Source organism: Aspergillus tanneri (assembly GCF_003426965.1).
Source record: "Aspergillus tanneri strain NIH1004 chromosome Unknown AapTan_8_pilon_pilon_pilon, whole genome shotgun sequence".
In the NCBI taxonomy this organism is placed as follows: domain Eukaryota; kingdom Fungi; phylum Ascomycota; class Eurotiomycetes; order Eurotiales; family Aspergillaceae; genus Aspergillus; species Aspergillus tanneri.
Window position 1 is genome coordinate 1885625 of NW_022984635.1, and position 26496 is coordinate 1912120.

The following is a 26496-nucleotide window of genomic DNA, read 5'->3' on the forward strand; positions in this document are numbered from 1 at the left end:
TGATGTATACTGCTCTTCCTTTTCTCGGTGCCCCAACAATCCCCTTTGCCTTTACTGTCCAACTCAGCATAAATAATTCCCAGATAAAGCGAGCAGAACGTAGGGTGTTCTTCCCGAAAGCTTTTCCGGGATACTTCTCGAATCATAGTGGGTTTTTCCTGAGAGGTGAGCATGTGTGAGACATTGGCGCGTTCTTTTACCCGTGGCTTATGGAAGGTAAAGTAGGTCGATCGTGCCCAACAGAAGGTCAGAGTCTGGCCATAGAGATATTAACTGGACACTCCAATCTTTTTTAAGAAAAAAAATCCCCTTTTTGCTTCCTCTCTCGCGGCTCATAAGCCCCAAACGCAAGTGCTAGTCCTGGCGCGCATCAACGGTTGAGAGATCGCAGTGGATTTCCAACAAGCCTTGATATTGAGGCGCAATTAGCTGGAGCCAGAAGGGGCTTTTGAGTGAGTCAATAAGCTGAGGCAACCAAAGTGAAACCTCGCCCTATACTGAGTGGTTGGATGACGCTGCAGGTGTCCCGAAAAGCCCAACAACGTGCATATTCCGGCAACAAAAGCCTAATGCCCACGCTTTATCCAGCGTATATACAAAACATTGGCCATAATAGCGGTGAACAGTGTAAAGAAAGCACCATTTATCTCAATTTAAAGCGAGTCTCTGCGTTCTTGTCAATTTCAATAGTCCAAAAGATAAAATGCTTTTCGAAAAAAGCCTCATTTCTTCAAATATGGCCGCGGGCAACGCTTTCACCACTTATGGAACGGTCCCTCTACCTGGCGCCCACGATTCAAAAGCCGAACCATTGCGCCGTCACCAAGAAGAAATCTGTGACCAGTCAAGGGTGCGACATTGGTTGGAGGCCGACACAAGCCATGTGAAGGATCTCGGTGACATGCCCATCCGAAACATGCCCACCCAAGGGAATGTCATGGGAGAAAGTATTCAATATTGGCCCCAGGAATTCTCCTCACTCAATTCCCAAGAGAATATTAGCCTGCAACCTTCTCCGCATGAGACGCAAAGATCTCCGGCATTAGGAACCCGTGATCCGTCAATGCAGGATGAAAGTGAAGCCTTCATCTCCGACTATAGACATGACCAGACCACTACAGCCACATTGGAATCAGACAGGATGACCAAGGGAGAAACGCCCGATTCCAGTGGTGCTACCCTTGGGCTAATCCATCCAGTTGACCAGCCATCCAGTCTATATATAGCTAACAGAAACATGACTTCCTTCACGATGTCAAAAATGGAGTCTGAAACCACCCCAATTTGTTTCCCTCCTAGAATATCTCACCATGACTGTATGCCAGAGACTATGTCAGAGGCTGTCGTGGTACAGAAACCAGGCTGGACAACCGATAGCTCGGGCACTGTACCGCCGTTCCACAGATCTCCAGAAGGGGGCTCTGTAGATACCACCGACAACAGCTTCACGCCGATTGACACCGTATGCAGTCCCACTTCGCCTCTCCCTTGGTCAACGTTTGGAATTCAACCGAGCTTGGATATGCAACGACAAAGCATTTGCACTGCCGGAGCAGAAATCCCCAACGTGAACGAACAGAATGGCAGGACCGACGGAAGTTTTGATCAAACGGCGGCGGCGGATGACAGCCTTTACGGTCTGACACTTCTAGGTAATGACATCCACTGCTACACCCAAACGTCGGTTCAATTAGACTCCTCCTGCAGACCAGATTACGCCGACATAGTACCCAACAGGGAGCCATTGGGTATGAATCGAGAGCAGCAGCCTTTTACTCTTGCCACGGATGCATTCGCATATCACGAGTACCTCTATCGACTCAACCAACTGACGCACCCAAAGTTCACAATGGATGGAGGACATCTTTGCCAGCAGCTGCTGGGCAATAGATCATTCTCTTGTCATAGCGAGAAGCGGAATGCCTTCTTGATTGAGTGTAAGCGCCGTGGGTTATCTTACAAGGACATCAAGAGGCTTGGTGGATTCAAGGAAGCCGAGTCGACGCTGCGTGGTAGATTCCGGACACTCACCAAATCTAAAGAGCAGCGAGTGAGGAAACCACAGTGGCAAGAAAAAGATGTAAGTAACTCTTGAATTAGCTGCTCCCCATCATCGCCCCTTATATACTGATAACTAGATAGGTAAGGCTGCTCTGTGAAGCAGTGGACGCATGTTCAGAGGCTGGAAAACACTGCAACAATAGCTACGCCTCTTTTTGCTGGTCCAAGGCAGCAACCACACAACCACCAAAAGTGTCTTGGAAAAAGGTAGCGCAATACATATGGGCCCATGGTGGTTCATACCACTTTGGTAATGCCACTTGTAAGAAGAAGTGGTGTGAGGTCCATAATGTGAATATGTGATATAGGTTGCAAAACAGGATACCAAATAATATTTTGATCATATGCACGCCTTTCTTCTGGCAATCATAAGATTCAGTATAACAACAGTAAGTAGTCTATGAGATGGCTTTAGTTTGTTAACCGTGAGACTTTCCACGAAACCTTTGAGCGAAGTAGAATGCGCTATCAAATTGCCTGCACTTTAAAAAGAGTCTGCCGTGCTCTTGAATGCAAGCAATGGAATTCTGGATATTTCTAATCTCTATTCATGGGGCCCTCAATGTCCAAGGAAATCGATAATCTTGTTAGTAAGACTTGTTTTCGTAGATCAAGTCACAATAATTTCTTTCCATAATACCCGGATGATTGACCAATCTTACAGGTATTGGTGTTTAGGATTCGAATCTTTCTCCATTCTTGGTCCCAATCACTCTTTAAAAGCCGACCGTTTCGTAAGCGGGCTTCATAGCAAGGAGAGCTCACGTAAGTCCGGCTGTGGATACCCAATTCCCGCAAGTACATCGGTCAGAGCCCTAGGGTTCCGACGCAATTGATCCCATTCAGCTTCCGCCTTTACCATGAGGGTACCGGCGAGGACCGTACCGTTCAAGGCAACAAGACCGGCGTCAGCTACATCTTGGGATGCGGCAGGATCCACAGGGATCCGACTACTTTCATTCCTCCTTGGACAAATCATCATCGCTGAGTCAGTCATAGCCAAATTGTAGCTTATTGCAGCGGGGCCACTGGTGTTTGTCTGGATATCGTCTCCCAGGTTGTCCTTTGCCGTTGCTAAGGCTGCTCGATATAGAGACAGGTATATCGCATGGAGGGTATCTGCAGAGGGATTCGGGGGTAGTGGAAGGGCAAAATGTGCGAAAGGTAAGAAGCTCAGGCATCGGTACTCGGAGCCAGGAGAGATGCGTTGCGACAAAATGGAGTCAATTAGAGGTTGCCAGTTCCCTGTGTCCCCTTGCGACATGGCCTCGACCGGTAAAAACTGCAGATGTCTATGGGGCTGACTCGCGCCGCTTTCATTCCCTGAATTGAAGAAAGCGAAAAGCCGCTTAGGTTCTGTGCCGTTCGTTTGTGTTTCCTTAGCCCATGCTTTGACGCAAGAATATGCTGCCTCCAAGTCTTCCTTTTCTAGGATATCTGTCTGCAACTTCCATGCCTTTGTGGCGAGGATGAAATGGTTCGGGATGACAGGAAATTTATTCAGTACGAGTGTATGTGACGGATTCTCTCGTGGAATCTGGGCAATCAACAACTCGGGAGACGGGTCTTCAAAAGGATCGGGTTTTGGCCCTGTGCGGCCTTGGTCAGAATTAGGCGCTCCAGAAGGTTTATTGGCAAGAGCAGGGCAGTATCGAATTTGAAACTTCGTCATGTAAAGAAAATAGAAGAGAGCCAATTGTTAGCTAGATAGCAAAAAGACATGCGGGATTGAAAGAGGAAAGAGACAGCTTTGTACAAACCGGGATGCCTGAAGAGGAGACGGTGGAGAGATGGGTCTGGGAGAATAGAAGATGACCGCCATCTTTAGCAGATGTGAAGCGCCTAGCCACCAGCGCCGACAGGTTCTCTGAAAGGCCCAATTGCATGTTGCGTCAAATGATGATTCACAAGGAGAAAAGAAATGGAAGGATGAAACAGATTCACAGAAGGCGGAATGAATGCGCGGGGCAGATGTGAACGGGAGCGGGTGCCAGATACAGTTGACGCACTAAGCCCAATCCGCTCGAGCCCTAATCGCTACAGATATTTGGCAGAAGTCTGGATTAAATTCAAGAACAAGTAGATTGTCATCAAGTATTAAGGCCAAGGATTCTCCATTCCAAAAAAACTCCTTTCCAACCTTTTTTATCTCCTGAACACCAAATGGCACAGTCGACTAAGGAGCAGGGGAGAGAAATACAAATACAACAATAAAATCCCAAGACACTTCAACACACATATAAACGGCAATAGCAAATATTGGTATCAATATACGTCGCAGGCAGAGAGAAACGCTATCATGCTACCCAAGCAAAACGGCGAGCTCGAAGCGAGAAACCAAAAGGAAGTGTGTGCAAATTCAAATGGCATTTAGGACATCAACTCCTCGATATCCACATCCACCTCCCGAGGCAGGGAGTAGTCAGGCAGTATCATGGCCGGCTGCCCAATTAGATGATTCGAAGGACCGTCCATCCAAGAACCACGTTCCTCATCATTGGCACTCAGGACTCCCTCAGCACGCTTGAGCGTTTCAACATCCAGATCAGTGACGTACGCCTCGCGGTTGGTACCATCTCCTGCACCACCGGGGAGCTTGAGTCGAACTTCAAATTCACTGTCAAGCATCATTTCATCCTTCCACAAACGGCGTTGGCCATCAAAAACACACAGAACGCGCTTCTTGGTTTTAATGTTGCTGCTGGGGCAACCCCAGGACTGAGGATAGCGGTCACGGTTGTTTCGTCGCTTAGATCCAGTCGCACGCTTGGCGACAACATTATTTCCCAGGATAGGACGGGAACCAGTGCCGGAATTCCCTTTAGCTGCCTTGGCGAGAGACTTGGCGGACCGCCGCGTGGATGTAAAGTCGTTAGAGTCATCATCATCATCATTGTCATCGTCATATCGATCAACGGTACCAGCCGTGTCGAGTAACATGTGCTTTTCCATGGTCTTTTTAACTTCCTCGTCGGACTCGACTTCAGCAAGCCGTTGCTGGTTGATGGCCTCACTAGGCTCCTCCTGTTGAACAACCCGGAGAACGCAGTCGTCCAGATGCTCGTAGAAGTCCTGAGCATTGCTGAAGGTGGCCGAACATGTGGAGCATTTGCCAGTGGCGTCATGGCAGTATCCAGTAACGCCTTTATTGGTAGATGAAACTGGGCTCCTCTTCCGACAGTTCGGCGGTGTTTGCTCCACCCCATGGACGGAAGTTAGGTGGCGCTTGAAGACGTCAGCCCTATTGAAGCTCTTTTCTGCGGGCGACCCCGATCCCGGGCAGAAACCGCAGACCATTGTCCCTTTGTAATGGGTCAGGGTGTGCCGATTTTTGTCATATTTGCGCGCGAACCCTTTAAAATGGTATTCGCAGGTGACAATTGGGCACTTCTCAGGTCTCTCAGATTGGTGGGTCAGCATGTGAGCCTTGAGGTCTTTGAAGACTCGCCCGCAGTCCGGGTGAGGGCATCGATCCTTTTCCTTGCCATCCTCGTCAGCTCCAGGGCTGCTTGCGGCAGGGCTTGGTTGCGAACGGCGAGACTGGATTGATGAAATAGAGGACCTTCGATCATAGGTCGAAACAGGGTGAGAATTAGAAGGCACCAATGAGGGAGAGGCGGGCATTGGGGGCCGTGGCATGGAGTGTTTTGTGGAATAGAGTTCGGTAATTAGAGGCTGAGGAGCAGGGGATTGGGGAAGGAAGCCAGCCTGGGGTAAGGAGAAATCAGACTGTTCAGTATAAGAGAGTTCGGGGGGTGAGAGATGAGAATGTTGCTGTTGCATTGGCTGAATCATGGAAGGGTCTGTCAAAAAATTCACTTGTGAGCATTCTGCATGCAGTGGATCCAAGGTCTGAGGAATCATAACTCACCAACAAAGCTGTCCGGATATTTCTTCCCGTAGATCCCGTCCGAGTCGAAAGGGTTCCCCATATAATCATACAGGTCACCCATGACTGCAGCGGGAAGCCCCAGGCCGTGACTAGTGTCGATCCAGTTCTCCTGGACAATCTGCGCATTACTCGAGTAGGGGGAGCCAATGGCCGAGGATGAGGCGCTTGCAACCGATGGTCCAGAAGCAGTACAGAGCCCAGGCATGTAAGCATCAGAGGTTCGGGACGTGGGAATAGACGGTGGAGTTGCCGGCATGGGTGGTAAGCCGGCCCCTTTATTGGCGTCGAAGGACTCCGTATACACAGGCGGCGTATCGTAGTATGAGGACTGAGGAATGTTGGCCGAAGTAGGGGCTTGACCGAATCCGTTCAAGTTATCTACATGGAACCCAAACGATTCGATCATTGCGGGATCCATTGTGAAATGCTGAAAGTATGGGGTTTGCTGTTGTCTCGACGAATCCAGTGCCAGCATCGGGGCTTTGTCGGTGGATTGCACAGGGAAGAGGAGGAAGTCAGGACGATCGAATTGGCTTTGCATGCCCGCTTGTCGGTCGAAAACGGTTGGTCGTTGACCACAATGCGTGTGGATCGGGCTGCGACGGGGACTGTTGTCAAAAAAATGAGAATTCAGAAAAAGCCGCAGTAGATCTGCAAGACATTCATTCATCAAGTGTCAGCCACCATAGCTCACTCAAATACGGTATAATTCAGCGACAGATGGATAATGAGATTGGGTTCCATGCAAGGGACGGGCCGCGCGGGAGGACATACGAATTTCCAATTCGATCAGGAATGTCAATTGACTCGTAATGACCAGGTCAAGAGGTATGGCAATGACTCGGCGGAGGACCGACAGGAGTCGGGGGATAGTGAAAGGATCCTCGTGGGTTTCAGTACTGAGCGTGCACCAAACAGTGCAAGGGAAGTAGACAAATATAATTTAGAATAGCCGGATAGAGTACGCAAGGGACTGGTTAAGAGAGAAAGGCAGGCCTAGAAGGGACGCATAGAAGACGAGGCAGAGAGCAAGCAAATATAATAAAATATAGTATACGAGGGTTGGGATCAAACAACTGCACGAAACAATTGACGAGCGAAAGAGTGAGAGAGGGTGCGTGGATCTTCTTATGAAAGTGTCGTGCGATAGAGTCGATCGCAAAAAAAAAGTCCGACTCGTGCCTCGAGTGGGAATGAGAGGCGTGCTGAACAGAGCAGAGAAGAAAGAGGGAGGAGGGGGAGGCAAAAGCATTGTTAAATGTATGTGATTGCTGGCCCTATGAGTGAAGTGTGGCATCTGGATTGGCAGTGGACGGGGATGGACTAACTACGAAGTAACTAAGTCGACGCTAAGAAAAGGCCTTCCAGACTACTGGGGGAGGAATGCGCAGCAGGGACAGGGGTAGAGAGTCATTAGCGCGCGTCGAAGGACTCGAAACGGACCGGGGTGTGTGTGATGATGATGATGATGGTGGTGGATGGTGGAGGGTGGAGGAGTGGAGAAATCGGGCGAGCAGGGGAAATCGAACCGTATTATGATTGTATTATTAGTAGTCGAGCATGGATGATACATACACTAGCGGGCTTGGAAAGTATGGACATACCACGCTAACCCTGCATGATGCGAAGGTCGTAATGTACTCTGTCTTTTCTATTTTCTATTTCTACTCCATACATTTAGCCCTCCAACCGTCTTCCCTAATTCGGATTAATTTATTTCTATTTATTCCTGCTTTAGTCGCAGTTGGTGATATTTATATCTTATCTTGTTTTTAGGTCTTTTTTCGCGCCCACCTACAGCCATCCCACTACGTCGGATGATTTGGGTGTTGTAGACAATCCAGAGGGACAATCCCAAGGTTCATGTTATTTTTAATCCGATTATCTATTTCGGTCTTCTCCAGAAACCATCCATGGATAGGATGGATAAATGGCGTAATACCCAATACAGAATAGTGTCAGGTTAAGTACGGGAGTAAAAATCCGCCTTTTTTTTACAAAAAAAAAAAAAAAAAAAAAAAAAAAAAAAAACATGGACCCACTTCACTGCCAAAGCCTCCACAAAGTACAAGTTGTCTCTCATGGGCTTGTCCTATGAGAAATTTTATTAATGGTTCCTGCATTTTTCTTTTTCTTTTTCTCCCTTTGTGAACATTGTTATTATTATTATTGTTTAAAAGAAAAACCTGTTTCGGCCCTTCCGAACTCATGCGAATGAAAATAAAAAGTCATTACCTCGCTGTTTTATGGCATTATGCCAACCCCAGATACGGAGTAGTACTCTGTAGTTTTTGGAATCTGAACCCAGATTTTCTGAATAATGAGAATTACGATGGAGCTGCATGGGAAAATCATTTGTAGACGGAGACTCCGTACTTACATTCCAGACATTTTTTATGCAGGTGTCATCGGCACATCCGTGGCGACGCCATGGATCTGGTTGTCAGTAGCCCATTTCACTATTGATCCAACCTTGCCGATTGAGTAGCTTCAACAGCTTGATGTTTCCGCCTCCGCTTGCTGCTACTACATACGTACTCTGATAAGATGGTGGCAAATTTTCTCCCCTCCTCTCTTTGTGCATCGACCGAGGCTGTATTTGGAATGAGCAGGCTAGCTGGGCTTTTCGGTCAGTGCGCACGCTCAGTTGATTTCCCACATCAAATTTTTGCTTTTTGTACCTTTTGTTTTCCTAGTCTAGTAGGTATTCTATTATTCCAATGGTTGTGCAGAAGAATCGCTTAAATTGCAGTAGCAATGGGCATTAAAATCAATGATTGTCGACATTGTACGGAGTAAATGGAATAATCCGCCAGAACTCTTGGCAGGTGTATATACTGCTCTTCCTTCCATCCCGTCAATTTGGTTCAGATCACATCCACCTCCAGGAAGACACGGAAATGCTAGTACCTACTCTAGTAAACCACTGATCTATCAGAGTAGCCATGGCCGCCAGTTCCGAACTCCCAGGTTTTTCCCAACATGGGGCCTGTTGACGATCTTGGTACGGTCGCCCCACATCCGCACTCCTTTCAGAAACGTGCATAGGGTTTGATTGGCAGACATGTCCTCACAGGCAAATGAAGCGTCATAAGAACTTCGAGGTCCCTGTTCCAATCAAGCGCCGTAGATGGTGCCGGGCGGGAAGACGATTCTCATTTAGGGCACCCGACGGGGTCAATCATCCTGCCCAAAACTGGACGAACTCACTCCGTACGGAGTACGGAGTAGGTACTTTTAGAGCCATAGCTACAGACTCAGAGTATAGTACTAGGTCATTCTCCCTCTCATATTTTTAAGCCGCACTTGTTTACAACCATGTCACAAGAATGTAATTATTAATACTTAGAACTCTGGAGTTCTGCCACTGGTCGACTGTCCATTTGCTGTTTTAGGAAAGTGTCTGGGATAGCATTCCATACTCTCCCTGGTTTGTGGATATTACGACGATCCCCCTTGAGATTGTTCTTTATTTCTCATCGTAAACATTCCATGACTATCAGTAGGAGTCAGCAAGGCCTGTAACCTATACTATGGACCACTGGAGAAGTGTCTTCCGTACTCCGTGCCAACAGAATAAAATGGAGCCCCTCAAAAAAAGGAAAGAAAATGAAAAAAAAAAAGGAAAGAAAATGAAAAAAAAAAAAAGAGAGCCAAAACAAGACAGCGGAACGATATTAGTGCAAAATAAGATAATGGCACCAAATTGTCATCGAGACCAAGGTGGATCTTCTGTGGCTCATGCAAGGCTGAGTAAGTTTATGTTACAGTACAGTACTCGAGGTTGAGGGACACCGAAAGCCAAACCGAAGTGGTACCTATCTACCTACGTAACCTTAAAGTACGAAAGGTTTACTAGGCATACTTAGGAAACGCCATGCGCCGTCGGCTATTTACATCGATTCATTTTAGCCATCACATTGTCGATTCACGATTGAAGGTCTCTCAGTAAGATAAACTATGGGTTTGCTGGACTACATGGCGGACGCAGAATGATACTGATCTAGAGAGCTGCCGAATACGGAGATGTAAACACTAAGATCAAGGCACTGACGTCTGACAAGGACAATTGGAGCCAATCTCAAAGCCTGATAATACCCGACTCCGCAGACGGAACAGAGAAATGAGAACCATGGTAAAGTGTATGGTAATACTGCTAGTCGGTGTGAACGACGCACACATGACGGAATAGCGCCACATCCTCGAATGAGCCACATTCCAAAGAGCCTATCGCGTGTCGGCACGCGGATCTTCCCGTCTTTCCATTGGAAGATACCCGTGCGCTAACGCTTTCTTGACCGGGTCGAGGCGCAGCACATTTATTTTTACACCGCTTAGTTTTTGCGTCCCTAAGGAAGGTACAGATGTTGCCTGCCGAGCTATATGAGGTCATATACCGACGGTGAGGAAGCATGTTTTGCTCCGTGGAATGCCGACTTCTTTCGCATCTGACCGACATATACGCATAGAAAATACCATACAGAGCTTATCGTCCAGCGGTGCGTTTGGTGCGTTTCTGACCGGAGGTTTCCCTTGTTAAATCGTGGAGGCCACCGTCGCATATTGGGTCGCAATACAGTACGAAACTTTGCCTAGTCGTGGGCCCGTGAGGCTTCCTGTGAGATGTCGTGTCTATTGAGCAATTGATTTTCAGATATAAAATTACACTCTTGATGTGTCCGAGCCACCACAACATCCTATTTTTTTGGCTTTTACAAAAAATAAATAAATGAATGAATGAATGAATAAAAACGGGATGAAAATATACTTTATGTTGTTAATACAGAAACTTACTAGATAGCCTACCAATGAACAATATCTATCTGCCGTTCACCCCCAGAAACGGGTTAAAATATTATCTCAGAATATAGCGAAACCAAAGTAAGTTAAACTTCACCCGATACCCCATCCAAGTAAAACCACCGTCAGAACCTACCCAATCGATATTCGCACGTGGCAGGACCCCCAACGTGTAACCTAAATGATCCCCGAACGATTCTCTGCTGACGAGGCCCAATCAAGGACTTTCCTATATACCTATGCAGCTGGCTTACGAAGATCTTGTATGTCTCGTTGAGAGCCCAGAACTACACGCTGTGACGAATTCCCCCGCGTTGCATCATGTCTGAGATAGATTCTGGCACCAAAATTGGAAACAGAATGCGCCTACGGTAGTACGTAGATACGGAGGATAAAGATAGCCCTCAGATAGATGCTTTCTATAGCAACAGCGCGCATAAACCCTGTCGGTGGAAAAGGGAATCAATGATCAAACACACAAAGACGGGATCGACTAAGCCCTACTCCGTATTCCGAAGTTTGGGATGTCCAAAATAACGGGGTATGTATGTACCATAGGTAGCCTTATCCCTGTTTACCATGTGCCAGATCAGGGCGGAACTCCCTCCACATACGAGGTGCTTCTTGTCCTGGATTAGAAGGTGATCGTTGGGATGGGGTCCGTTCTGGAAATGATCTTCTAAACGCTATGTCAAAGGTGTTTTCTTGCCGTCCCATTGGACATTTGCTACTGATGGTGTGACTAAATTTAGGACGCTAAAATGCTAGGGTTGTTCCAGAGCCTAGCCGCTAAGGACATTTAAACTGCCACGAGCAGATTCACCAATCGCTTCATGAAGGACCACCAACAGAACGTTCTGCGCAAAACTCCCTGTCATGTTGGAACCAACAAAACAGTCCTATCTGGTTGGCTTTGGGAATGTTGCATGCCTGGATAATAATAGAAATAACTGACTACCCCGTACTTACACCGTAGACGAGACCTGGGGCTAAATCATGCAGAGATTGACGACATGGGCGCAAAATATTTCCTGATTTGAATGTCAGGCTTGCCCTCACTTCCCGGTCCCCCACCTTGCAGCAAGTGTATCGCATGTCGCCTGTCTCAGATCATGAGCGGGAGCCATGTGCGCAGATTCAGGGAAAATCGAAGGGGGACCTCGTTCGGCTCGGTGTTTGGCCCCCAACTGTCATCGCACATACCTCCGCTTAGGGCCGAAGCAAGGAGTACGAGCAGAAAAGTTATGTATCACAAGGGGGGAGATCAAGATCATCAAGATGAGTTGCGTATGCCTACTTCCCCAACCCTCGTGGCTTGGTGTGACTACGCGATGCATCAGCCAAATACCCTCATTCCCAAACAAGCGCGGAATTTGGGGAGTTCATTCGTCACTTTCCAATCCACCCCTAGTCAGACTATAGATAGAAGCACATATTCCAATCTATTCGTGGATAGGACGCCTATTTGCTGATGATTGGCATCCCACCTTGCCCAGGCGCTTACACTGCATACTTTTAGTCGGAAGTCCCCTAACATGGGTCGGTCGCCAGTAGGAATCCAGGAAAGGCTTCCAGAACATCATGGATGCAGACATGAAACTGGCTTGAAACGTGATCTGTTCTGTACAAGGCAAGTTGCTAAGTTTGGAGTATGGTCGGTATGATGAAGGCCAGACGCATCAAGACGAAGAAACGGACGTGAATGTCACTACGGGTGGATTGACTCCATCAAGGAAACTAAGTTGTCAGTACCGTATTTTGCACCTGTCATATGAAACCTTACCCCACTAAACAAACAAGGAGCAAAAAACTAGAAAGGATATCGGGTGCTATTTCTTATATTTTTGCTAATTTTATTTATTATTATTTATTTCTCCTTATTTCTTAGTAATAGAATCTCGTGTATTAATATTTAGTTCGATCCAGGAAAATACCAAATCCGACTTCGGCAACGATCTACGTTCCACCTCCTTGAATATCGAATATACCCCATTCTGCAATAGTGAAAACAGAGCGAGATACTCCGTGTTTTCCGAAGGGCTCGGATCCATGAACTAGCCGATCTAGTGCCCGAATGGCCACCCGGGGCCGGGGAAAAGATTAGCGAGACCAGCAACCCTGCTACTGGGGCTTACTCTGAGTCTACGGAGCAGACAATGTAAGATTAATCTAAAGAAATTAGATGGATGGATCTCTTAATCAATTTCGACGGGGACGGAGTAGTGGCCAGAGTCCACACAAACAAAGTATCAGCCACGGCTCAGCGCAAGCAAGGGCGATCTGAATTTCTACTATCCTCTGAACAGCAGTTCTCCATAATACACCACTTGCTCCATAGGACTAGTAGTACTTAGCGAAATTCCTATTACGATCCCTTCCAACACTTCAATGTATCGCTGACTCCATAACAAGCGAGAAACATTGCAAATCCTTGAATTGAAAGGGGGAGGAGAAAAAAACCCTCGACCCACCATGTCAGCGGATTTCGCGCCAGCAGATCGTGGACCTCTACCCTGGCAGAGGTCAGTGATTCGTCAGGTCGTTTCCCCTGCGTAGGATATTCGGGAGATGTGCACACCCTTCCGCCTATTGCAGGCACGATGGGGACAATTTTCTGACATCTGTCATGGCAACTTAACAATGAGGGACGTACAGTATTGCCTACAGAGGCGCAACAGCCGAGTTGCAGTATCTCGTGCTTGTCGTTTAGTATGTGCGTCACTTGGTTCAGTCCAAGTTAATTATTGACTTTACTGCGTACTACCAAACAGGTTTGTGTCTTGGTTGATCTAGATTGTTGGCCATGATCTAGTTACGGTTGGAGTCGGTCTGTCTCGTGGGTCTTCCGCTTGGTTGAGTCCGATAATAAATAGAAACGCTACATAATTTGTGATGTTTCTTGGGCCATCTGACTGTCCGGGTATCACAAGAGAGACTTTGCAGCGGTCGATCTGGTTAAGAGAATAGTGTTACTTCGTCTACCTTGTCGATGCAATTACCGTTTTAGTCGATCATCCACGCACTCATGATCACTGATGTGTAACACCTAAATTTGTGTATGCGCGAGAAACCTGTACAGAGGATGGGCGTGATACATTGATAATCCAGATCAAGAAGGTTAGCGAAAGGCAAGGGACTACAATATGGCGTAGACGGAGTACTAGGTCCATTCATAGCCAATTTGATCTTTCAGTGTTCCAAGGACCAAAGGTGGATGATCTCATATTTTGGAGGGGTAACAGAAACCATAATGCAAGTTGGTCACAGAACCTTAGGGGAGTGGAGAGCATGTCTGATCTCTGTGTGACCATCAATTTTTTTTTTTTTTTTTTTTTTTTGCTTTTTTTGCCTCCTTCCCACTTCTGACTGAGGTACTTTTCGTCAGTGGTCGCCGATTGATTTACTCCACGAATGAAATTCAATGTGGATGATCGCCGAAGGTGGCAGGACCCTGCGGGGATGGATTCGCCCGCCTTCAAGCACGTTCATTGCATCCACTCCCTATGGCCGCATGAGCCCGAAAATGAGGCGGGACTGAATCTGTGCGGACCGAAGGAAGATCTTGATCTCCATAGCGCCTGTCATGCACACTGTAGTGGAACTATGCGCCAAGAACTATCGAGCCATTTGATGGTGGTGAGAAAAGATAAAGTCAATGCCCCTAGTCGATGTGATATTATCAATAGTGCTAATCAATTTTTTTCTGAATTTGTCAGATGGCTATCTCATGCAATGATGATCGGAAATAGCTTCCGAACAAAGGAGTAGATTTTTTGGGAATGGATGTCGGATACATCTTCCAAATTTCATGTACTGTACGGAGTAACATACAAATCCTTTGAGATCTGGAAGCCATTGCCTTGGGTCGAGTGTACACAGTATTTTTTTTTTTTTTTTTGCGTACTCTGTATGTGTGCGTGTGTTTATTTTTCGTCTGATTAAACCAATGAAACACAAAACACAACTGCTACGTCACATGCAGAATGGTACTCTTTAGTAGGGTAGTATCCCCGAAGTACTAGAGACGTACCAGACTTACTGATTTTGCACTTTAGAGATACTTAGTTAGTACATTATACTCTGGATGGAGTCCGATCCACAATTGGAAGGGTGATCATCGATCTTCTTGCCTAGATGAACACATCATGTGCCATTGAGAGGACGTACTGGTTCTGGCCAGCCCACACCTTAACGCAGTACTAGGATGTCTTTAGTCCTGGTAATTAATTTACCACCATTCTGCGGAATTCCCGTGCTTGTTGCTTTCTCTGATGTGGCTTGGCTGTTCAATTCCCAAGTGGGAAGTCAATAACCACATCAGGACTAGATCGTGGCACAGGGGGACTCCACCTCGGCCGAGGTTCCTCAGGCACTGTACCAATGACTGCCGGTCCTGATCCCACCGAGATTTGTAGTGGATTTTTGATGATTTCACATTTTGAATTTCATATGAGGTGCCGTCACCTTGTCTAGCATCGTTCAAACATTAAACCAATAGATCGGCTTCTCCGGTGCAAAATTTTTAATATACTTGCATATGAAGTTATCATCTGTATACTACATACATGCTAAGTACAGTAATATTCCGCAGGGTTTACCCTAGCCTTCAAACTCGAATGTTGCTTAATTGTGACAGGACGAACGTGGAAACCCGTACCGAATCTTAGGTCCTCTGTTTCTTGTAATAGGGCAGAAGGATGATTATCCTTGTGAGGCAGTGGTCTGGATCATGACAAATTCGATAGTGGTAGAATCGGGTTCCGCCACACTGGGTCTGTGAAGGTTATTTTTTTACTTTATCTTTGAGTGTACTCTGTACTGTACAGCAGGATGCGATACTGCGGAGAGCTTACTCAGTAGTATAATCCCTTCACAAGCTGTCAGTGTCAAGTTTTGGAGATCTCATCAAGGGTTTATTATTCTGCCGCAGTTGCCCGCAAGTCACCACGGCGTTGAATACGAGCCCACCTACCATGAACAGAGTAACTGCCTAGGAAAGATACTAGTAGGAACCGAAGTTGGACCCCGGTCGGCGTCTCATTTGGGAATCCAACAAGCTACAGAGTACTGCATGTCAAGTTCGGGAAGAGTACAATCAAGGAAACAAGAAGTAGAGTCCTTGCTATTCCGTAGATGTACATACCTGACTTCGTTACAAAAATCTCTTGGAGCTTCTTCCTCGCTTGAACTGCCCATCCAGTCCAATCCAATCATTACCTAGACTGCCGACCAGTCAGCATAAGACCACCCACCGAACAGGAAAGTCATACAGAGATCAATCAATCACACTCACGAACGAATAAATCCATTTATTTTTTTTTTTGAATTGCCTCCAGTGGCGTCCTGTGACTTACCCCCTCCTTTTCCCCTTGTCACTCAATTTTCTTTCCTTTCCCCGCTGAGGACACGCCTGAAAAGCAATCCTCCTAGGACTGGAAAGAAAGGCTAAAAAAACAAAGCTAGATGAACGGAATATGAACATTGATCAGCTCGTATCGAGTGGCAATATGCAAAATGCCATGCAACATGTCAAGTAAACGACTGGCTCGTGGCGGTTGCAACCAACTGACATCTACATCTGGTCCGTATTCTTATTCCCTAAGGAGTACGGAGTACTGCAGAAGTATGTACATAATACTGGACCCTGGACGGGAAGATGCAGATCATAGATGAGTTTTTATTTGTGCATGATCAGTGTGGAGGGATATCATATCCAGTGGGTATCCTACTACCTACCTACAGTATGTACGGTATATGCATAGTGTAAGACGGCACGGGAGCTGCTCTATGCATGTACGGAGTCTGTAGAGTACAGTACGGATTGTTGACTCCCACCTAACTTAATCAAAAGAGATCAGAAGAGACCCGACCAGACCATAGACCATACTAGACAGAAGAACCATGTCCATTATCCCCTGAACAATCACTATCTAACAAGGAAACGAATCCTCCACTGCATCTAGTCTACTGATGTGTATGCGAACACGGACACCCCCACCAATCAAACCCATCTAGCCCCCGTCCGATCTGCACGTCAGTGCAAGTCAGGATCCATCTTTCTGCCTTAAACCAGAATTTTTCGCCTCCTCCTCGTCTGGCATTTTTGCCATCGAAGGCTGGCTGGGCTTGCACTACCTATGTATGTATATCCCACTTCGCTAAACGTACATACATATACATGATACATATGTAGACAGACAGGCAGAGAGGCAAACCAAGTACATACATACATGCACATCTGCTTCATACAGATATCCCCAGGCCGGTGCAGGATAGACGTGGGTGGCGGTCTGTGATGATGTGGAAGATCGTGAACAAATCAATGGGTTCGATAGATCGGAAACTCGGAAGAAGATTATTATATTATATGTAATAATATGTATGTATTTGTTTTATTCATGATTCTCTAGTGGTACCCAATTTAGATGGATGGATGTACAGTGACATGCCCAAGTCAAATCATGATCGACATTGATTGACACATGCGAACTGAACTGTAGAGGTTGAGGTAGTTCCTAATTTGTAATTGGTTAATGTGTAATACAGATTCTCTTGATTCTAGTATTAGTGAGATATGGTGTGATTCTCTGCTGGAATAGTTTTGATAGAGTTGATAGCATTATTAGTAGAAAATATGTATCTGTACATAATGACACTTTCAACTACCGGTTATTCTATTGTTTAGGATTTAATACATAGTTTATATATCTCTTCTGCCTCTGGTAATCCTTAGACATCAATCTTCTGCTATAAGTAAATTATACATACACTGTGTATCAGAGAAATTGATTGCTGGATCATTATCGTAAATAGAAAAGATTTCAACAGCACTTATGCTGATATGCACCATATGCTAAACCATATGCTAAACCACACGCTAGACCACATGCTCAGACAACAGCAGTCTGGTTCCGGTATAGATCACACGCGTGAGGATGTTGAAGACAATACTTAGGCACCAGAGCATTGGCCATGACTCCATTCGCAACGAGATACTCGCGGAAATTGATAATACGCTGCGTCATTTCCGTCGTGCGCTTGTTGCCCTTCGCATCGCGGTTACCAGACCACACCAGTTCCGCCAGCGCCGCCGCGCGTGGCCAGAATAAACTGGACACGGTCACGTCGTCGGCCTGCTCGGTCCACAGGGGCGCCGTGGCTCCAATAATATGCTCTGCCTGCGCATCGGTTAGATTGAGTGTGAAGTCGTAGTCGTAGATGCGCTGCCACGTCTTGTAGGGCGCGCACCACGATCCCCCGTCTCCTAAGTAGTTGAAGTTGGGGGTGCTCGTGTCCGGGTTCGCCATCACATTGTACCGAGGGTCATTGGTCACCCAGCCGCCGTGGCCGCAGTCCAGATACATGAAGTCGGCAGAGGAGACAATCACGTCGTAGCCCCGGGCCGTCAGGTTGGAGATGTATTCCAGTCCGTTGTTCCAGCTCTGCATCACGATGTCCTTGGGCACATCGTGTGCATGCTCCGCGGACAGGATGACGTCTTCCCACATGATCAGCCGACGGCTGTTGCTGTAGCTGCGGAAGATCGGGACCGCGTGGTCAACCCAGTATTGAAGAAGGTCATGGTAGGTGCGCGTGGTGTCCTCGGCAAACCACTCCCGAACGTGGCTGCTGAAATTGAAGCAATTTGGCTGGATCTCATCCCCGCCGATATGGAACCAGTTATCCGGGAAGATGTCGGACAGCTCATCGTAGACATCCCGCACCACCTCGTATGTCCCGTCGTAGATGATATCAAGCTGACCCGGGTTCGGCTCGACCGCGGTATGCAGCTCCCACACGTCGTTGGACCACCACGAATCCGCGCAGGTCACCACCTCGGGGTCCACTTGTTTCCAGCCGGCGGAGGCGTGACTCGGCATGTCTACCTCGGGGATTATTCGGATTGCGCGTGCGCGCGCATACGCGATGATGCTGCGCAGATCGGCGTGGGAATATATCTCGCGGGCGGAGTAAGCATCCTTGGTCATCTCGGGGTACGTGTCGATATGGACCGGCCACGATTGCGCATCATCCAGGTGCCAGTGCAGGACGTTCAGCTTCGACAGAGACATGCCGTCTAGCTGCTCGAAGATCTTGCCGACGGAGATGAAATTACGGGCGGTATCAAGCATGATGCCGCGGTATGGGTAGAGAGGAGCGTCGTGGATAACAACGGGTTGTTCTATGAGCAAGCCGTCGTCCCCGTCGGTAATGATCAGTTGCTGGAGTGTGGTGAATGCATGCAGAGCTCCCCACACAGTGCGAGCCTTGATGGAGATGGCGTCAGCGTTTTCCGGGACGATAAGCGAGTAGGACTCGTCCACGCCGTGTTGGAGATCCGCCTCGTTATCATCCACCACCACATCGAGATACTGTAGGCGAGGCGCACCGTCGCGCTTGGTCTTGGGGGATGCACCAGGGGTAGGCGTGGGGAAGGGCTCGAAGGACGAGATGGGAGCTTCTGTGGCAACCGGAGCCCACTTCAGCGAGAGAATGGTTTTCCAGGCACGATCCCAAGCACCGGAGAGGATTTCATCGTCGTTGTCACTCTCGGTGCGGAGAAGGAGCCGATCGGACAGGTGTTTAGGACCGGAGGAGCCCCAGGAGATATCGCGAGGAGCAGGCAGTGGATTGACGCTGACTGCGGCGACGGTGGAGGACAGCGATATCAACGCCGGCCAGACAGAAGAGAAACGCATGACGCTAGTCAGTGGAGAGAGAGAGACAGGGCATGGGGACAGGAAAAGAACGGAAAAGGAGAGAAGGGATGTCTGATGTTTCGAGACGAAGGAATGGGGAGATCGTCAATAAATAACAATAATAAAAACTGGAATGCACCGCGTGATGCCCGAATGCCGTGAATCGATCAAGATCTCCTTAATTTCCTGGCGTTCCTCTTTCTCCTCATCAATCTCCTACGCGGTACCCATGCGGTACCTACGTCGCGGACGTTATCACTGGTCCAAGAATGTACCTCGATCGTACCTCATTTCCCCCCCTCGTGGATACGGTAAACAAACAGAATATACCATACGATACCCGATGCCAGGGTTACATCCTTGCGGAGAAAACGAGGTACCGTCACATTGCAATACGGCGTGGCAGTTTCCCCGCGATGGGACTGTGTCACTGCTAGGAACTTGTTAGCAATTGGCATCGCTCCGGGCTGCAGTCATGATTGATTCTATACTTCACGAGAACGCTCAGATCGAGTCCGTTCTGCTTGGCCTCATCTCCCGTTGTGGGGAAGCGGAGAAGGCCCATCTATCTCTTTGACTGTGAGTCTGAGAGGGGAATGTACAGTGTATGTGCCATGGTTTGCAAGCGCCCTTCCGTTTCTCCGGAAGCGGAAGAGAACAGAGGAGAGAGAAACAAGATAAAGGACAGAGGAATTGACGAATTAGCAGGTTTTTTTTTTTCTTTTCTTTTCTTTCCTTTTTTTTCCCCCCAGAAAAACAAAAAGCCCTTAGTCATCCAGAACCAGTCGTCACGAGGTTGAACTCGATGACGTCAAAAATACTACCCTGGTGACTCGGAAGACGCCTAGAATAGAGGAGACATTATACTAATGAATCTTCCATGTCGTAATCGACAATCTCCGGGAAGAAAGAAAGTAAGAGCGGAGAAAAAAATGAAAAAAATATTATGTGTATTGGATAAGAGCATTATACCCATTAATCCACCAAAAGCGAATCTATGCGAGAGAGAACCAGCTATCCCACGGAATTTCATGGTTAAGCCGTCACAGCACATTAGACATATTCATAACAGTACTCGTCACGATGCGTATCCATCAGTTGCTCCAACCTCCGAGGTCCCCCCAACACCCCCCAACTGAGCTGCGTGTCGAGCGTCACATTGGGCGTGTCGGCCTTGTTGAACAAACTCTGGGTTCCGTACACTTCCGAGACTCGTGTCGCCCGGTACTGAGCCTGCCAGAGGGCCCATATGCGGTCGACCATCCCATGGTGCAGATAGAACGCCGGGTCCAGTGCCGAACCGTAGAAGTCGGCCATCGTAGGTCCCAGACACTGATGTCCCGCCGAATGCGGCCCGACATTGTTGTTCGACAAGAGTTCTTCGGGGGAAGAACCGCCATCCATGATGATCTGAAAGGTGCGGAGATCCGGGGCCGTCAGCAGAGAATTGACCACCCCCTCGTTAAGGAACCGGCGGGATCGAGTTGAATTGAGGTCCCGAGCGAAGCACCGGGGAGTATAGTCAAAGGCGTTTGAAGGGAACGACTGGAGATACATAGGGTCGCTGAGATCCGGCAAAGTGAGTTGCAGGTTTGCAAACGGTCCGGACGTCACGCAACCCCCATTGATGTTTCTGGCGGCGCTGTTTTCCGTAAGGTTGGTTGGTTGGATGTTGGGGTTACCATTGCCCGACAACGATGTCGGAGACCCGTCAAATAAAGGGCTCGCACCCAGGTCGTTGGCGGAGAGTGGCCAATCCCAGTATCTTGATCGCATTTGTTAACTGGTGGACATGTGAAGAAGGAAAAAGAATCGGGGTTAGACATACGGTAGAGTTCCATTATATCCGCATTCATCCCTCAGGGCTCGCTCCCATATCCAGATGAAGTGACGATGCCATGCGAGGAATACTCCGTTGAAGTGGACGCCGAGCGTGTAATTGATATGCGTCCTGAAGAGTCAGTCGACTAGCCGACTAATGACCAAAGGGTGAGATGAGTGCATACGCTGCGAAATCGTCCATGCGGCTGCGCACTCCAGGGAAATGCTTAGTCGGCAGCACCGGCGGTTTGTTCTGCATACACTTGACAGCACTGATGTAACTGATGCGTTGACTTGGAGAAAGAGCGCCCCTACAACGACTGGTTAACCCTCTGACAACCTTGAGAGATCTTGGAAGAGTTGTATAGCGGTATACCATTCATATCGTTTTCTGACCATGTCTGGCGTACATTCTCTCGCGCACACGGCGAGCAACCAGAGGCTCAGTAAAAAAAAAAGCCTCGCCATGGTGCTTGTGGAAGTCATTGGAGGAAGATGGTGCCCGCCTGTAGTTTAAAGATCACGGAGTGCTGCTAATAAAAACAAGGAACTGTACCCGGATGATCCGAAGACTTTGGATGGATCGATAGCCAATGTTTTCCATGGATCCGAAGGCCACTATATACCTGGAAACCAGGGGACGGGCGTGTGAGGGTCAATAAAAAAAATGAAAGAGAGAAAGAGAAGAGCTGCATGACGACATGCACGACGAAATCTCAATAATGTCAATAGACGAAGCAATGTCCGGGAATATCCATGCATCCAGAACCGTTATAGGCCAATTTTGACGGTGTGAGCTGGGCTATTCGAGCTTCACTACGGTGATCATAAACGAGACGACAGTTGATAGGTCTGGTCATCACAGCCCATTGGGTTAGACCCTTGCAGAATTTTAGATGCATCCGATCTGAAGGACGTATAGGGTAAGCACTTATGTAGTGCGAGGTGATAGATCAGGAAGTGTAGGTGGACAGAAGTAGTTAGTGAAGAGAAAAGGTTTTGCAAAGTGACGATTGCTGCCATAACGGCAAATATAAGGAACGAGGTGCAGGAATTATTTTGACTGTGCAGATTGATACGCTGACGCTATGCTTCATGCCACCAATTTTCCGCAAGGAGTGGCCTGGTAAGGGAAATTGAGCAATATATGGAGTAGAAGACCGGTTCGCGCTGAAGAATTGCTGAGAATCGACGACAACGAGAATCCTCAGAAGATCCCAAACGGGAAATGCCGCATTCCGAACAACCAACGTGTCCCCATTCGGTCGTCAATATCGATGCATCCTACCCCAATATATTACTCAATAAATCCATGAAGCCGACAGTCGGTCAGAACAATCTCAACGAAGCAGTAAATAACCCAGTCCTGGTGGGCTCGCTTATTCGCTACGGAGTGTATGAGCCAATATGTTCATTCCACTATCTCTACTCTCTAGCCTTGGGTATCTCTCGTTTTGATCGTTATTCCCACCGTTCCGAGAAGAATGATGCCCCGGACATGATTGATATTCTGCTTGGTAGACAACCTTCGGAGGGTATCTTTAAAAGCAATTCCCCCAGAGTCGTTAAGTCGTAGCTGCTCCGATGTGTCATTCCCTTCCAATGGGTCGTACACATGATATATCACGCCTTCTCCAACTTCCGCTCCAGCTCCATCCCCTCGTTAAATGCGTCCTGAAGTGCCAACCGCTCCTCCGCCGATGGCACCACGCAAGGCCGTCGCGGCAACTCTCCATACCCTCGGTAACTCTGCAGCGCACTCTTGACGGCCACGAATCCCCCCTTGATCGCATGCCAGTCGGCGCGGGCCACCACGGCCTGCACTCGCTGCGCCTCCTCCACGCGACCGGCCTGGTACAGCTCCATCACCTGTACACAGGCGCGCGGGATCAGATTGGCAACCCCGCCGATGATGCCGGCCCCGCCCGCGATGAGGGTCTGTAGTGTGAAATCGGCAGACCCGCCAAAGGTCAGGAATTCGGGTTTCGCCTCGGCTGCGATGCGGGCCAGCTTCCCCGTGTTGCCGCAGGTGAGCTTGACCCCGACGATATTCGGATGCTGCGACAGAGCCAGGATATCGTCGGAGCTGAGGTCCAGTCCTGACGAGGCCCCGGGGAAATTGTAGATCAGGACGGGGATCGGCGAGGCGGACGCCACGGCGCCGAAGTGGTCACAGAGTGCTTCACTGCTTACCAGGGACTTGTAGTAACATGGCGGTAGGATCAGCGCATAGTCGCCTCCGGCCGCCGCAGCGTCTTTGCAGAACTGGATGGTTTCCCGCGTCGAGGGGGCGCCACATCCGACGATGAGCGGCATGGACGGGGCACCGTGGACGTCCAGCGCTCGGCGGGTGGCTGCCGTGATGATATTCCGCTCTTCACGGTCCAGATGGACTGCCTCGCCATTGCTTCCTTGGACTACGAGACCGGCGACTCCAGACTGTGCGAGGTAGGCGGCGTGCTTTTCAACCGTGGGGACATCGACGTCCTCGTTCGGGCTAGTGAAAAAGGCGACCGTGGGGACGTAGACTCCGGGCATCAAGGGACGTCGAGCTGTTGATCCGTTGGTAGCCATACTAGAAGGATTACAATAGGATCCTGGAGTTTGCGGTCGTTAACTAACACGGTCCTAGATCGCGGAGTTGGTCCGGGGCAGACTTACGGGGGAAAAGAGATGGAAGAATATGGGGACGTGGAGGTGAAAGAAGAAGAGAATACGAGAAGCGAAATGGGGGACGAAGGGACAATTAAAGACACCAAAGGAATGTGGTCCCAAGGAGGGGGCAAGCCAGTTCTCCAATTGTTCATCGTGTAGAAGAAGTCCAGGAATCTTCCAAGATGCAGAACCGATGATTGATGGCCACCGTCACCGTTAACCCCCACGCACCCCACAGAAGGAGGGGAGTCGATCCATTGGCAGGGATTGGGGCTTGATTCTTGAGGATGGAGAAGATACGACGATGACTGAATAGATAGATTTCACCCCCACGTTGATAGAGGCTCGGAGAAAACCCCGAGCCGGGTGAAGGCATCAGGATGGGATGGATGGGATGTAGTGAAAAATGAAATCTAGCATCTATATGTAGTTAGCGAAGAGGGAGTAACTAGTAATTAGGTACCTACAGTAGTTCCATAAACACTTACTAGGGAATGAGAGGTATGGTACGGTCTGGTAAGATACGGACATACCGTACAGAACCGGTACCGTGTTTTGACTTCGGATGAGAATCGAAGAAACAACGAATGGGTGAATGGATTCATTCTCTCATCCGAAGCAAAAACTCTCATCGGCTGCTATCTCACTCACGATGGTCTTCAATTGACTGTCTCCTCGTTCCTCTTCTCCTTCAATTCCGTCCCTTTCCTCCCTCTCCGACCTCTTTCTCCCCCTCCTCTCTTCTCCCCATGACCACTTCCCTGATGGCCGTCCGATCGAGGGCGTCTCTGCACGTCAACGATACTCCTCCCTCGAAACGGCCTCGTCTGCATGCACCCGTATCTCGTCGTCGCAAGAGCTCGCCCGATCTTCTGGATACCACCATTGACGATTCCCCGGCCAAGCCCGTTGCGCCACTACGACCCTCCACGCGCCGACCGGGGCCTCTCTCCTCTTCGTCTTTCAACGCTGCCTCGTCCTCGGCGCTTCCTCCTCCCTCCTCCTCTTTAACCCCACGATCCAAAGATCGAATCCGTCGCCATGAGACTCCCACTCTTCTCTTACATGGAAGTCGCGAATCCCCCGATCCTCTCGACACCATCTCGCCCTGTACCGGACCCAATCGCTTCCTCCCCAGCCGCCCGGTGTCCGTGCGCCCTGCGGCTTCCGCCCCCGTGGCCACCACCAGGCGTCGTCGCTTCTCCAAGACCATTCGTCCCACCGTTGACCCTTTCTCTGCCTCTGTTACTTCTTCTCCCCACCTGCCGGATCCCTCGGGGCCTGCTTCAGTCGTGTCCGGTCAACAGCGGCGCTCTCTACGCTCGCAAGATGGGGGTTCCCGAGCCAGGAGTGAGCTAGCCCTGTATTTCCCGAACTACGAGCAACTCCTCAGTCTGGAGCCTCCGAAGACCGGTATGTCGCAATTATATATGTATATGTATATATATATATATATACATAAAGACCTATAAAACGAAGTACTGACTCAAGTAGAGTTCCTTGCATGTCATACGAGAATTAAGTTGATCAACGACCTGCCCGAACCCTCTCTCTCTCCATCCACTGTAGCGGACCCCTATACAGATACCCCCTTCGGGAACCCCTTAATCCACCTACACGGCTGCGAGACCATCGATCTCCCGAATCCCACTGCATCGATTGAGCCCTCGGAGGAAGAAGACCCACTGAATGAAGCGGCGTACTTCCGTGCGCACCGACGCCACGAGCGGCAGGAGAAACAACTACGGAACATCGAGCGCGAGCGCGCCCAGCATGAAAAGCAGCAGCTGGATCGACTGTTGGATGAATTGCAGGGCCAGGATTGGCTACGGGTGATGGGCATAGGCGGTCTAACGGACCAGGAAAAGAAACAATACGAGCCGAAGCGCGACTACTTCGTCAAGGAGATATCGGCCCTGATCCAGAAGTTCAAAATCTGGAAGGTAGAGGAAAAGCGACGCAAGGTCGAAAAAGATAAACTGCGTGTGGAATCAGCAGAGGACCAGAACCCCACGCCGCAACATCCCCTCTCGTCTGCGGCATCCCACAAACGGCGCTCCGCCGAAGCGGTGGAGGATTCGGACGAGGCGGATGAGTCCCCTGCCGCTCTTCTGTCTGATGCGCCCAGCAACGGGGAACTCCCGGATGACAACGATGTCGATGCCTGGGCTGCTCGTCAACTCCACCACGAAGCTCGCTCCGCCACGGCTGGAAAACGCCCCAAAGCGCCATCCTCCGCTGCCGCTGAGGGACGAAGGAAGTCCAAGACCGGAAGTGTGACAGAGCTCGCTGCACGTTCCCCATCCCCGCATCCGATCGAGAACAAGCCATTTGTCTCCTTTTACTCGAAGCGTCATGAACGCGACAATGCGCTGTCGACCCACCGCAAGGGTCGCGTTCGAGTAGCGTTCGGCCACGCGGTCCCGGAAATGCAGGAGAAAGAGTTTGAATTGCCATCTGATATCTTGACACCCGAGGCGGTTGACTCGAGTCGACGGAAACGGAGACGAATGAAACGGGCCAGTAAGATAGGCTAGTCAATTGAACAGATTACCTAGTTCCCTATTC

The 26496-nt window shown here is 49.0% G+C and overlaps 7 protein-coding genes across 7 annotated transcripts; 2 read left to right on the forward strand and 5 right to left on the reverse strand.

The window, feature by feature from the left end:
• Positions 1-736: 736 nt before the first annotated feature.
• ATNIH1004_011236 (uncharacterized protein) lies at positions 737-2095 on the forward strand (the record flags this gene model as incomplete). The annotated part of the gene is made up of 1 exon (XM_033575801.1): positions 737-2095. One exon carries the CDS (start codon positions 737-739, stop codon positions 2093-2095), a length of 1359 nt encoding a protein of 452 aa, XP_033421656.1.
• Positions 2096-2806: 711 nt separating this feature from the next.
• APA2 (putative bis(5'-nucleosyl)-tetraphosphatase) lies at positions 2807-3947 on the reverse strand (the record flags this gene model as incomplete). Its single annotated transcript, XM_033575802.1, has 2 exons — positions 2807-3724; positions 3822-3947. 2 exons carry the CDS (start codon positions 3945-3947, stop codon positions 2807-2809), a joined length of 1044 nt encoding a protein of 347 aa, XP_033421657.1.
• A 484-nt stretch (positions 3948-4431) lies between these two features.
• On the reverse strand, positions 4432-8344 carry zfpA (putative C2H2 finger domain protein; the record flags this gene model as incomplete). The annotated part of the gene is made up of 3 exons (XM_033575803.1): positions 4432-5864; positions 5933-6561; positions 8334-8344. 3 exons carry the CDS (start codon positions 8342-8344, stop codon positions 4432-4434), a joined length of 2073 nt encoding a protein of 690 aa, XP_033421658.1.
• A 9299-nt stretch (positions 8345-17643) lies between these two features.
• On the reverse strand, positions 17644-19452 carry HEX1_2 (beta-N-acetylhexosaminidase; the record flags this gene model as incomplete). Its single annotated transcript, XM_033575804.1, has 1 exon — positions 17644-19452. The coding sequence occupies one exon, from the start codon at positions 19450-19452 to the stop codon at positions 17644-17646; it is 1809 nt and encodes a 602-aa protein (XP_033421659.1).
• A 1053-nt stretch (positions 19453-20505) lies between these two features.
• On the reverse strand, positions 20506-21672 carry ATNIH1004_011240 (tyrosinase family protein; the record flags this gene model as incomplete). The annotated part of the gene is made up of 4 exons (XM_033575805.1): positions 20506-21217; positions 21281-21403; positions 21459-21584; positions 21650-21672. The coding sequence occupies 4 exons, from the start codon at positions 21670-21672 to the stop codon at positions 20506-20508; spliced, it is 984 nt and encodes a 327-aa protein (XP_033421660.1).
• A 1224-nt stretch (positions 21673-22896) lies between these two features.
• HOGA1 (dihydrodipicolinate synthase family protein) lies at positions 22897-23847 on the reverse strand (the record flags this gene model as incomplete). The annotated part of the gene is made up of 1 exon (XM_033575806.1): positions 22897-23847. The coding sequence occupies one exon, from the start codon at positions 23845-23847 to the stop codon at positions 22897-22899; it is 951 nt and encodes a 316-aa protein (XP_033421661.1).
• An 845-nt stretch (positions 23848-24692) lies between these two features.
• ATNIH1004_011242 (acetyltransferase SAS4-like domain-containing protein) lies at positions 24693-26465 on the forward strand (the record flags this gene model as incomplete). Its single annotated transcript, XM_033575807.1, has 2 exons — positions 24693-25341; positions 25423-26465. 2 exons carry the CDS (start codon positions 24693-24695, stop codon positions 26463-26465), a joined length of 1692 nt encoding a protein of 563 aa, XP_033421662.1.
• Between the last annotated feature and the right edge of the window lie 31 nt (positions 26466-26496).